We start from the raw sequence: 13318 nt of genomic DNA, 5'->3' as shown, positions 1-13318 counted from the left end.
TAATTTATTTGCCAGTCCCATGGCTTAAATTCAGGGCCTGAGCACTGTCCTTGAGCTTTCTCAAGGCCTACTTACTGCTCTACCACTCTGAGCTTTTTGGCTTTTTCTATTATATGTGTTACCAAGGAATCGAACCTGGGTCTTCATGTATGCTAGGCACACACTCTTACCACTAAGCCAAATTCCCAGCAACTCTTTTTTTTTTGGCTGTCAATTATGAGGCTTAAACTTGCCTAGGCACTGTCCCTGAGCTCTTTTGCTCAAGGGTAGCACTCTACGACTTTGAGCCACAGCTCCACTTTCACTTTTCTTGTGGTTAATTGAAGATAAAAGTCTCAAGGACTTTCCTGCCTGGGCAAGCCTCAGATCTCAGTCTGCTGAGTATCTAGGATTACAGGCATGAGCCACTAACACTAGGCTAAGAAAACATTTTTTTTAATTGTTGGGATAATGTATAGAGGGGTTACAGGTGTAGGTACATTACTTTTCACACATTGATACCTCTCCTCATGTTTTTGTCCCCATTTCTCCCCCACCCAACTCCTCCCAATCGGCTTGTTTTCCCCCTTCCCTTTCCTATTTCAAATAAACATATAGACAATATACCAGGTAACAAAGTCAGATACAGTAACAATATGAGATTAACCACAAAGGCAAAAAAAGAAGAGAAACAACATAGTACATTAAGAGCAACAATCACACAAGATAAAGCTCTTCTAAGAAAACCTTTTTAAATAACTGTGACAAAGGCTTCTAATCAGTCTTAAATAAGGGGCAATTTGTGTGTGCATGTGTGTGTGTGTGTGTGTGTGTTGCTAGGAACTGGATTTAAAATCTCTCTTGTGCAAGGTCTCTTTCACGATAGGTGAGCACTCTGCCACTGAGCCACAACAGAATAGTTTTTACACCAACCCTAATTTTGTTAGATCTTGTACTAGCTCATTTCAGGCAGTTATCTTTTATTCATTCTTCTATGACTCTACAACAGTTAAAATAGTTTTCACCCACCCCTAATTTTGTTATATCTTGCTATACTGATTTCATATATTCCAAAAAATTCACTAATAGTACCACCAATCTATCAAAAGACAGATGGGGAAGCTGTTAAGCTCATAATGATGGGAATAGTTTCACAAATTCCAAACCTTCCCTCTGAAAAGTTCAGTTTCATCATTGGTAACAAATACCGTCAGTTGTGTTCCTGAAAGTAAAAGGTTCATTTATTTCTGAGGCAATGCCTGTCACCTATGTAATCTTAAAGCAGTCATGGCTTTTCAGTTCTTAGTATTTCATGGAAAAAGTGGTTTTTCTTAATGAAGTCTTCTTGGTGGTGGTGGTGGTGGTCATGGGGCTTGAACTCATGGCCTGGGTTCTGTCCTTGAGCTATTTTACTCCAAGTTAGGGCTCTAACACTTTGAGCCACAGTCACACTTTCGGTTTTCTGGTGGTTAACTGGAGATAAGAATCTCAGGGGCACCAGGCGAGGTGGCTCACACCTGTAATACTAGCTACCCAGGAGGCTCAGATCTGAGGATCCAGATTCAAAGCCAACCCAGGCACTAAAAATTCTGAGACTCTTATCTCCAATTAATCACCAGAAAACTGGAAGTGGCACTGTGGCTCAAGCGGTAGGGCAGTGGCTGAAAGCTGAATAGCTCAGGGATAGCATCCAGGCCCAGAGTTCAAGTCCCATGAATGACAAAGGGAAAAAAAAAATCTCAGGGGCTTTCCTGCCCCACCTGGTCCTGAATAGCTAGGACTACAGGAGTGAGCCACCTGCACCTGGCTCTTAATGAAATCCTCATATTAATAAAGACATTTATTTTGTTAATAAAATGCATTATGGTCACTTATTTTTTTTTTTTTTGCCAGTCCTGGGGTTTGGACTCAGGGCTTGGGCACTGTCCCTGGGCATTCTCAAGGCTAGCATTCTACCACTCCAGCCACAGCACTACTTCCTACTTGTTCTGTGTACATAGCCTGGAGGAATCAAACCCAGGGTTTCGTGCATGCTAGGCCGCACTCTACCACTAAGCCATGCTCCTGGCTCCTAGGGCCACCTCTTTTTAGGTACACAAAATACTAAAAAGATATTCCCCTTAGGGTTAGGATTTGATTAAGTCAATGTTCTTCACTGTTTTATTCAGACATTCTTGCATGAAATTGGTTTCTTTCCTACCAGGAGTGCCTGAGGAACACAAGGCCTAGCAGTAAGATCTGATATCACTGCCCTATTTCAGGTCACAGCACTGGTGGTTTTTCTCACAACTGTTTTGGGTACCATTAATGTGCATTTAGTACTACTGTGAAAATATGATTGACCTCGGGGACCATCAGGAGTCTACATTTTGAGAACCATTGGGTTAAGTCTGTTTAACTGACTATAAGTACAATAATTCAGCAGCAGCATAGGTTCATTCATGCTCCTTGCCCAAACTAAATGTTATGTAAGTTTAAGCTAATAAATCAATTTACTTTATATGATAAGCTAATACCATCAAAGAATTTCCATTGTGGGCCCTTCCTGACTTTCTATATTTCCTTCTCCCTCTAGCAATGTCTTATACACATTAAGTAGCACTCAGTTATCTCACTCCCCACTTTTCTAATTTTTGGCCCTGAGACAATTTACAAACACTGCTCTTAGCCCAGCAGCTCAACTCAGGCAGTTATCTTTTATTCATTCTTCTATGACTCTACAACAGATTAGTCAATCGATGTTTAGTTTTTCACTCTTTCCTTCTGTATCAATGTCACTCTCTATACTCTATTTTATAGCCTGCTAATTCATCAGTATACCAGTAAAACACCCAATCTCTTGTTTATCCCTGTTTGAAAAATAAAATGATTGAGTGTCATCTGCAATCTGCTCAGAAATTGTCTTTGTACAATAAAGATAATATAAAAACAAATTATAAAAAAAGTCAATAGGACCATACTATGTACAACAGGAAGCATAAATCAATTGAACACAGTGACAAACGTCCAATGGGAAAAGGAAAAAATATGCCACTACTACCATATTCCTATCTTCTCTATTGGGAACTGCAGGGGGGAGACAACAGAACTTAGTCACTCCCTTAGATACCTATCTGCTTGAAATAGGCTCACAAGACAGGAGGTTCTCAGCATTATCCTTTTTCCTAGGAGTTCTCTGTGCAGCTAAAGGCACCTTTCTCAGTTGGATTTGATCAGTATTTATATGACTTGGATATAAACAAAAACAGCACTTTCACAAAATAGTTCAAGAAATTCTGCACTGTAAGAAACCTGATCCAAAGCCTCAATCCATCCTCATATTCCATTTAACACTACTTCCAAGAATAATCCTCTATTTCAAATACTGAACTTGTGGGCTGGGAGTTTGGCCTAGTGGAAGAGTGCTTGCCTAACATGCACAAAGACCCGGGTTCAATTCGTTGGTACCATATACATAGAAAAAGCTGTAATTGGTGCTATGGCTTAAGTGGTAGAGCACTAGCCTTTGAGAAAAGCAGTGCTCAGGCCCTGAGTTCAAGCCCTACTACTGGCCAAAAAAAAAAAAAAAATACTGAACTTGTTTCTTACAGCCTGATGGTGATATATGCTGTTGTCCCTGGCCAGCAATGCATTTCTCCCCACATGCACCTGACCCATCTAGATGTAGCTCAAGCCTACACCTTCCATAACTTGACACCCTTTGCTGGTTTCCCTCGGAGATCATCTGTCACTTCTAGCTTGTATCACCTATTCCATACTATACAGTATCTGTGCTGCATTCAATTGATACTTTGGCCCCTAAGTACCATCTTGAGGAAAATGAATATATTAGTTTACCTTGTAGGGAAGGAGAAAGGGGAGAACACCACAGGATGCATGCACGTGCACGCGCACACCTGCGCATACCTACCCACACTCACACCCACACCCACACACACATATATAATTTTTTTTTTCTGGTGGTAGGGCTTGAATTCTGGGGCCTGGACACTGTCCCTGAGCTCTTCAGCTCAAGGCTACCACCCTACCCTTGAGCCACAGCACCACTTCCAATTTTCTAGTAGTTAACTGGAGATAAGAGTCTTGTGGACTTTAGTGCCCAGGCTGGCTTTGAACCATGATCCTCAGATCTCAGCCTCCTGAGTAGCTAGGATCACAGGCCTGAGCCACCATGCCTGACTTTGCACATATATTTTTTAAATAGTATAATGATCTACATATTTACCTGGGTGTAAAACAGAATTATAAGCACCAAGAAGCTTAGCTGAATGTCCTGTGTGACAGATGGATGGCTACACATTAAAGATTTGTGCTCTCCTTCCAAAGTAGCAATCTGGAGACAGATGCCCAGCCAAAGAAGGCCTACAGTTTCTACCAACAGAAATGAACAAAATGATGCATGTGACTGCCAGATCAGGTCCCTCCAACCACTCCTCCAATGCTGGGGATTAAGCCAAAGGTCTCGTATAGGTTAAACACATCATCTATCATGGAACTCTATAGCACAGTCCTCAAACTAGGAACCCCTCAAACTAGGGCTTCTGATTTTTGGTTTGTTTTGCCCAAAAGTAAGGCAGTGATGCCAGTACAGGGATTTGAACTCAGGATCTCATGCATGCTAGTCAGGCTCTGTGTCACTTGAGCCACATGCCTAGCTTTTTGCTTTACTTATTTTTCAGATATGGTTTTCTATTTTAGTCAAGTACAGCTGGAATTATAGGTAAGAGCTGCCATGCCCAATCCGGCCTAGGGTTTTTAAGAAATAGGTATGCCTCTTGTGCTTTATCTCTTCCAGTCTTTTCTGGATGTAGCAAGGCCCAAAGATGACAAAAGAAATAATTACCTACATGGAGAAGAGCTGTCTGCTATTCAGAAACAAATGCCTGTGTTGCACCATTTGAGATGCTATGTCTGGTATATGAAGTCATTAGAAAGTTGGAGTTTCTTTGTGATCCGGTATTAAGTCTATAATTTACTAAGCTAATTAGTGGGTAGAGCTGGGACCACAACCCAGTCTTACAATGTGTCAAACATTCTTGTGTTTCCAAATCATCTCTGTGGAATTTAGGCAATCTGTTCCTATAAGTCCCAACAAAGCCTTAGCTGCACTTACCATTTACGATCATTTTCAAACAAGCAGAACATGGTTTTCTGGAAAAATAAAGATCACAGTTTTTCAGTGCTGACCCATGTTTGATAAGAGCAATTTGCCCAGCATGTAAGTCTTCACTGGAACAATGCAGACCAACAATTTTCATGTTTTTCACCACCACAAGACCAGTTTTCTTCACCTAGGTTAAAATACAAAATAACAATATTAATTATAAAACCCTATAATTATATGTATTCATAAAATGAAAGCTTGGTTTAGTTATGTAAATGGTCTATACAAAAGTAGATTTTTCTTCTTTTTAATATATTTTTTATTGTAATTAATAGAAGGGTTACATTATATTTACCAGCTAAAGTAGATTTCTCTTTAGCACTGGAAGAAAGTTTTCAGTTTCTTATTGATTTTAGATCAGATAATTTCAAAATGAAGGCCCTACCAGTCAATTAAGTATGTAATTATCACTGAATTAGAGGAAATGAACACATTTCAATGCAGTAAAGGCAAGAGTCAAGCCAGTTCGCATGGCTTTCTGAAAGGTCTGCAGAGGAGGAAAGGCAGAACGAAAGCAGAGATCACCTTAAATTCTAAAATTGACACAGCCTAGTCTGGCCTTGAACTTGCTTGCAGTCCAGGCAGACCCAGAGCTTGCAATTTTCTTTCCTCAGCCTGTTTGAGATTGTACCTGTGCATGCTCATACCTGGCTTGAAAATATTTTTTTTAAACTGACTACAATAAATATCACTCTCAGTATCCTTCTAATCACTGGATATACAATTTTCAGCAATGTACAGCAGTCTAGACTTGGGTCTCCTCTAATATGAATATGTAAGTAAGCTTCAGAAACAAAAAAGGAAAAAATATCCTCAGGTTTAGACAGAAAGAAAGAACTCAAGACTGAGGCAGTAAGTACCTCTTCAGTATTCTGGAAGGACTGGACTGCCCCAAGTTAAGCATTGTACACTAAGCCCTGGCTGAGTTCTAAACAGTGCTCAAGGACATCTCTGAGTAAAGGCTTTCTAATACCTCGAACCTAAAGTGTAGTGACTTATAAAAATATTAATTAAAAAAAAGCTGGTTTAATGATGTGAAAACACATGAAGGTATGCCTGGTGCTAGTGGCTTATGTCTGTAATCTTAGCTACTCAGGAGGTTGAAACTGAGGATCATGGTTTGAAGCTGTCCACATAGGAAAAGTTGATGAGATTCTTCTCTCCAATTAACCACCAAAAAGCCAGAAGTGAAGCTGGGCTCAAGTTGTAGAGCACCAGTCTTGAGAGAAAAAGCTATGGGACAGCATCTAGGCCCTGAGTTCAAGACCCAGTACCAGGACTCCCCACTTACCCCACCAAAATATATATAAAATTTTTTTTTTCATTTTGCTTTGGCTAAAGTATCAAGTTTGAGGGAAAGATTTTTTTTTCCATCCCAAACTTAAAATGAAATAAAAGACTAAGTTGCATTCTGCGTTGGTTCTTCCACTTACTGCAACTCCCAGAAGACAATCTTTTCAGTGAACCACTGCTCTGGATCTTGATTTTGCTGTACTTCACTAACATCTTGGCAAGGCGTCTATGTAATCCTAGTCACAGAGTTGTACATTAAAACAAGGGCAAAAGAGGACAGTCTGTTTTGCACAAGAACTAGTACATTTACTTAAATAGTGATGCACTATTTTTTCCTTTTATGTTTCTCACAATGAAAACACCTAAATACTCTGAGGCAAATTATTTCTATATTCTTGTGGAGCAAGTTAGAGACTTACTCTAAGAACTCATAAGGAAATTTCATTGGAAAGTTACATAGGTATCATCAAGATAACTCTTTTCAAAATATATTTACTTTCTACTCCACACCCAACTAATTATAGTCTATAGAAAACTCAAAAGATTAAAGGTAATAAGGAAATACTATGTATCATTATAACAAAGTTTATCCTCCAGGGCTGACCTTTGATTTTATCTTACTTGCCAACCAGTAAGTTAGCTTGCTAACATTTTACAGAAACTAGCAGAAGACATGAAATTCTGAGTCAGAGATGATGAACTTTATTACTCATAGCACAGTAGTAAGAGCATCATGTTTGTGATGGTTTCCTGTCTTACGTCCCATAAGAGGTAATGTAGCTGGGCTCACAAGGATGACTGGATATAGAGAGTATTTTTTTTTTTTTTTTGCCAGTCCTGGGCTTGGGCTCAGGCTTGAGCACTGTCCTTGGACTTTCTCAAGGCTAGCACTCTACCACTTGATCCTCAGCACCACTTCCAGCTTTTTGCTATGTATGTGGGGTACCAAGGAATTGAACCCGGATCTTCGTGCATGCTAGGCAAGCACTCTACCACTAGGCCAAACTCCCGGCCCCTAGAGAGCATTTTATAGTAATATATTTGTAAGCCAATCTACTCACTGTCCCAGAGTGAGACATTACTTCACCCTCAATCCTTCTACAAACAACTCTTCAGTAATGTGTCTTGCTGTAACTGCTAAGTTGTGTACTCGTGTAACAGAACTATGCAAAGGCGTTTCTTAGCACACCTAGGTGAATATTAGGTGCCAAGAGTTGTACTAGAAAAACATTTTACCAAGCAAAAAGTAGGAAAATGTCGTAGAATAATCTCATTTGTTAAAACAAGCAAACAAGAGACACATAGGCATGCAAATGAACAAAAGACTTGAAGAAACTCCTTAGCAGCAAGAACGAAAGACCTGAATGTTAGGTCATTTCTACTACTTTATACCATTCTTTTTGTTTTGTTATATATGTTTTTTCTTGATTATAAATTCACCTGTTTTTTGTCAGCAGATACTCTGTTCACCTCTTCATTGTCTCCCAGTGGTCCACGCTTTTCTTCTTCATGTTTCTAATGAAAAAAAGAATAAAGGAAGAAAAATTTATTAATGTTAGTTAGGCTAAAATGGCGATTTAAGTATCTAGTTATAAAAAGATAGGCTGTCAATACAACTGTCAAGATGTTTATTAAATAATGGGGAAAACCCACATAGTACATAGTACATGCCAGGCTCCAAGAGATTGAAAAATATTAGCTTATTCATGGTTTACAAAAACTCCATGGAATGAGCTGGTGTTATAGCTCCTAAGTAGAAGGTTTGTCTAATACATACGGGGCTCTGAGTTTGATCCCAGAACTTGGAGGTGAAGGTGGAGAGGGAAACAGGTAGTATATACACTGGATAAGGAAGCTAACTTAAAAAGATAAAGTAACTTACTCCATCGGTACCACATACACAGAAAAAGCCAGAAGTGGTGCTGTGGCTCAAGTGGTGGAGCTCTAGGCTTGAGAAGCCCAAAGACAGTGCTCAGGCCCTGAGTTCAAGTCCCTGGACTGGCAAAAAAAAAAAAAGATAAAGGCTTGCTACTAGCTACTCTAGCTACTCTTCTAGCTGTTCTAATATTTGTGCTAAGATTCTTTTTTCTTTTTAGTCTTAGTTTTCTTAAGTGAAAAAGATGGAGTCCAGAATTAAATGATCTCAATAAGTAAGAGAAAGATATCAAGAAAAAGACTAAAAGAAGACTGAGGTAAATGGTAGCTAAGGGAGGGATAGGTGGGAATGTTGAAAAGGGTGACACTGATCAAGATATATTGCATTCATAAACTGCTTTGTGGGGCCAGAAGTTTGGCCTAGTGGTAGAGTGCTTGCCTAGCATGCACGAAGATCTGGGTTCAGTTCCTCAGTACCACATACATAAACTGCTTTGTTAAATGGCAACTCCTTTACACAACTATTTAGAGACAATTTTTAAAATTCTGACAAAAAAAGAAAAAAGGAAAAAGATTGACAAAGAATACAGAAATGTTATTCATAACTCATAAAAATACTTTTAATCAGATAAAAGGCTAGGAAAAGTATCAAAAACAGTATTTCTAATATCCATACCTACCAAATTGTATCTTGCATCATCTGTGACATATTTTATATAGCAAAAGCAGAATAAATAATTTATGTGAAGGCTAGGGAAGTAATTTAGTAGTAGAGTACTTGCCTAGCATGCTCAAGGCCCTGGGTTTGATACCTAGTATCACAAGAGAACAAAATTTAAAAAAAAAAGAAAAACTAACTAAAGACTCCAACTGAAACTATTTATTATTAAGGAAATTTTTTCTCTTAATAGATCTTAACCTTATGAAGACTAAATGTAATTAAGTGAAAAAATGGTAATACAGTAAATGGTAAAGAAAAATTAAGTATCAGCCAGGCACCAGTGGCTCATGCCTATAATTCAAGTTATTCAGAAGGCTGAGATCTGAGGACCAGAGTTCAATGCCAGCCTGTGCAATTAACCAACAAAAAGCTGGAAGTGGAGCTGTGGATCAAATGGTGAAGTGCTAACCTTAAGCAAAACAAAACCTCAGGGACAGTGCCAAGGCCCTTATTTCAGCTCCAGGACCAGCACAAAAAAGGACAACTAATATTTTAAGAAATGTATTTTAAGAAATGTATAAACACAATTGGAAACATACACCACATATGAACTCCACATGTATTCCTATAGTTTAATTAGAAGCTACTAACATATCAACTCTGTGACAGCACAGCAATGTTAAATACAAAATTACTATGATCAAGCTGGACACTGGTGGTTCGTACCTATAATCCTAGATATTCTGGAGGCTAAGATCTAAGGATTGAAGTTAAAAGTTAACTGGGGCAGAATAGTTCATAGGACTCTTATCTCCAATTAATCATCAAGAAGCTCAAGTGGAAGAGCAGCTGAGTAAAAAGGCCAAGTGAAAGCATGAGGTCCTGAATTCAAGTTAAAGTAGTGTATACACAAATGTGTATGTGCACGCGCACACACACACACTCACACACACAAAGTGTTATGATCACAACTATCTGTAATATATATATTTATATATTATCTGGTATAAAAAGGAAACCATTTTATGGTTTCATTTTGTGTTCCTTTCTACACTATCATTGGTCATGCTTCTTTGAAACAGCCATGAGATCAGAACTAAGGAAATTATTATACATTTCTGTTTTACTCCAAGTGGCAACTTACAGGTAATGATGTTCTAAGTATTTGACAAATTTGCTGTTGAATTTAAAATACATTTTCCATATAAATAATATTATAAAAGATGACAAATTCTCAAGCTAACATACAAAAGTCTATTTAACTCAAAAGATCATAGCTAGAGAGCCAGGCACCGGCTGGTCATCCTAGCTTACTCAGGAGGCTGAGATCCGAGGATCACCCATTCAAAGCCAGCCTGTGCACTAAAGACCGGGAGACTCTTTATCACTAGAAAACCAGTAGTGGGGCTGTGACTACAGGGGTAGGGTGGGAGCCTTGAGCTGAAAAGCTCAGGGACAGTGCCCAGGCCCAGAGTTCAAGCCCCATGAACCACCAAAAACAAAAACAAAAACAAAAACAAAAAAAACACAGCTAGAGTAATCTAGAGTCTAGTCCAAGTGTGAGTGAATACCCAGGCCTGTGGAAATGCAAATGCAAGCCTAGGGTTTGATGACTGTGATACTGGGAGACATGGCTGTGGGACTGTAGTGGGAAAAACAATGAAGTGGTGACTACATAAGGGTAAGCTCAAGAAATAAGAGGAATAGCCTTTCCTAAGCCAGGCAGTGACTCACACCTGTAATCCTAGCTACTCAGTACTCAGGAAGCTGAGATCTGAGGATCAAGATTCAAAGCCAGCCCTGACATAAAAGGACCTGAGACTCTTATCTCCAAATAACCTCTAGAAATGGGAAGCAGGGTAGGGTAGGGAGGTAGCCTTGAGCTGAAGAGCTCAGGAACAACACCCAGATCGAGTTTAAGGTCCATGACCCCCCCCCCCCCAAAAAAAGGAATAACCTTTCCTATATTCAATCTGTTTCTACATTGGCTGTTATTCCAAACCACAGACTGTGTTTTGTTTGGATACGTTTTAAATTCATCTATGTCTGTTCTAACTTTTAAGTGACTTAAGGAGATATGAATGAGTTAGACATCTAAACAAAATTCCAAATAAAATATCTGAAACCAAGCCAATTTCTTTCATAGCAAATGCTTCATTAGTATATGCCAGATGAAGGACCTACATGGCAGAAAAATTGAGATTCATGAATTCAGTAAAGTCGGAGGACAGACAGTTTATGAATATATAAATTTTGCCTTTTGCTAAACAAGACGCAAAGTTGAGCTGGGTACCAATGGCTCACACCCCTAATCCTAGCTAGTACAGAAGTTAAGATCTGAGGTTCTCAGTTGAAAGCCAGCCTAGGAAGGAATGTCTGAGACTTTATTTCTAATTTACCGTCAAAATGCCTACAGTGAAGCCAAGCTCAAACTATTGTGCCAGCCTTGACCAAAAAAAGCTAAGGAACAGTGCCAAGGCCCTGAGTTCAAGCCCCAGAAATGGCACACATGAAAATGTGTGTGCAAGCATGAACATGAACACGTACGCGTGTGCACACACACACACACACACACACATACGTGCACACAAACACAAAAGTTGCAAAACTGTATAAAGCCTTGTTACTAATGAGGTTTTATAACTCTGAAATTCACTAGCACTATTTATAATCAAAATATTAACAGAAAGTCTTGGGTTATTTTCTCAGGATACAAATTTTTCTCTATAAAGTATGAAGAAACATTGGGCTATGATGTGCAAACAACCATCACCCAATAATTAATTGTCCAATGACATTCTTTCTTAAAATTCACTAAGTTAATACAACTTGTAATTGCCTTTCAAAAAGGAACTTTTCCAGTAAAGGATACCTTTTGGAGGAGTTTGGTACATGGACAATTAAAATGAGAACAATTCTGGATAGTAAAAAAAAGAAAAAAAGCTTCTTGAAAATTAGTATTTACTCTCTAACAAGCCCACCTTTTAAATGTATCTGTTAGTCTTAAAGCCCTAAATATAGGTCCTTAGACAAATTTTATCTTTTAAAAAGATATGGAGTTTTAAATAAAATAATATTAAACTATTGACAAATAGGGAAAAAAAAAAAAGCAAAGGAACTTCAAAACTCATGAAGGTAAAAGAAGAGTTCCCAAAGCCATTAATAAAATGTGGGAGGAGGAAGTGGCACTGAAGCTCAAGGGGTAGGGTAGTAGCCTTGAGCTGAAGAGCTCAGGGACAACTCTGAGCCTAGGCCCAGAGTTCAAGTCCAACAGACTAAATAAATAAATAAATGTGAAAAGAGGGAGCTAAGGTAGTAGTGAGAAACTGAGAACAACATATAGCATTTTAGTGCACGCACACACACACAAATACACATTGTTCCTGGGCCTTAATCTAAGGGCCTGGGAGTTGTCCCTCAGCATTTTTTCAAGTCTGGCAGGCTGATCCACATTTCCACTTCCAGCTTTTTGGTGGTTAATTAAAGAATCCAGGACTTTTCTGTCTGGGCTGCCTTTGTACTGTGTACCTCAGAACTCAGCCTCCAGAGTACCTAGAATTATAGGTGTGAGCCCTGGCCTTAGTGTTTCACTAAAACATACCACATCAGGACTGGGAAAGAAAGTAATAAGAGAGGTATCATTTTATCATGAGGCAAGTTCCTTTGCTTACCATTAAAAGCTCTAAATACAGTCTTGATACAGGATACAATCTAACTCCTTTGCAAAATATATAATGTATTTTAAGAAATTATTTCTATTTTTCCAAGTTATTTGTAATCTCATTCCTCCACCCAACTTCACACTTCAACACAAGGATCATAAACTGTTTCACTCCTCGAAACTTAGTTACACAGTATCACAGTACAAATTCCACCTTCCATGTAAATCCTTTCACCTCCCCTTTACAGCCTGGCCTTCAACACTGTTATCTTCTCTACTAACTTGACTCTACCATTTATCTAAATATAAACTAATTATTTAAATGCCTAATTTGTCTCCCCATTAGAAAATAAGGACCTTACTTTGCCCTTCATTTCCAGTGCTAATTACACAAACTAAATCATGGTAAACAAGCCTCCAAAACAAAAAAAGAGTGATCATGAAAAACCTCCTAAAAATAAGAATTTGTGTCTGTCTGGGAAAAAAAAAATCCATAGCAAACTTTTAGTGCCATTATTGGAAAGTTATAATCCTCACTACAAAAGACAATCGTTATTTTTTAAAAATTGAAAAACCTTCACTAGGGAAATGAAGGTAAGAAGACTTGTAAGTTGAGGCCCATCTGAGCTGAAAGAAACCCTATCTCAAAAAAAACAAAACAAAAAAACAAAAAAACCAAACAAGC

At 38.6% G+C, this 13318-nt stretch overlaps 1 protein-coding gene across 4 annotated transcripts in view; it reads right to left on the bottom strand.

Annotated features, from left to right (window-relative positions):
- The window catches only part of Cdadc1 (cytidine and dCMP deaminase domain containing 1), a 34391-nt gene that overhangs the window by 18607 nt on the left and 2466 nt on the right, over nucleotides 1–13318 (bottom strand). For 3 of the 4 annotated variants that reach the window (XM_090342157.1, XM_090342158.1, XM_090342159.1), the window contains 2 exons: nucleotides 7877–7951; nucleotides 5093–5270 (listed from right to left, as the gene is read on the bottom strand). In XM_090342157.1, coding sequence (XP_090198283.1) covers nucleotides 5093–5270; nucleotides 7877–7951 — 253 coding nt within the window. Of the gene's footprint in view, nucleotides 1–5092; nucleotides 5271–6576; nucleotides 6657–7876; nucleotides 7952–13318 lie in introns of those variants that run through there. The other variant, XM_090342160.1, reaches the window with a different exon arrangement.

The sequence above is a fragment of the Megascapheus bottae genome, chromosome 11 (assembly GCF_031878675.1).
Source record: "Megascapheus bottae isolate mThoBot1 chromosome 11, mThoBot2.hap1, whole genome shotgun sequence".
NCBI lineage: Eukaryota > Metazoa > Chordata > Mammalia > Rodentia > Geomyidae > Megascapheus > Megascapheus bottae.
This window is presented reverse-complemented; position numbering and strand designations above follow the sequence as displayed.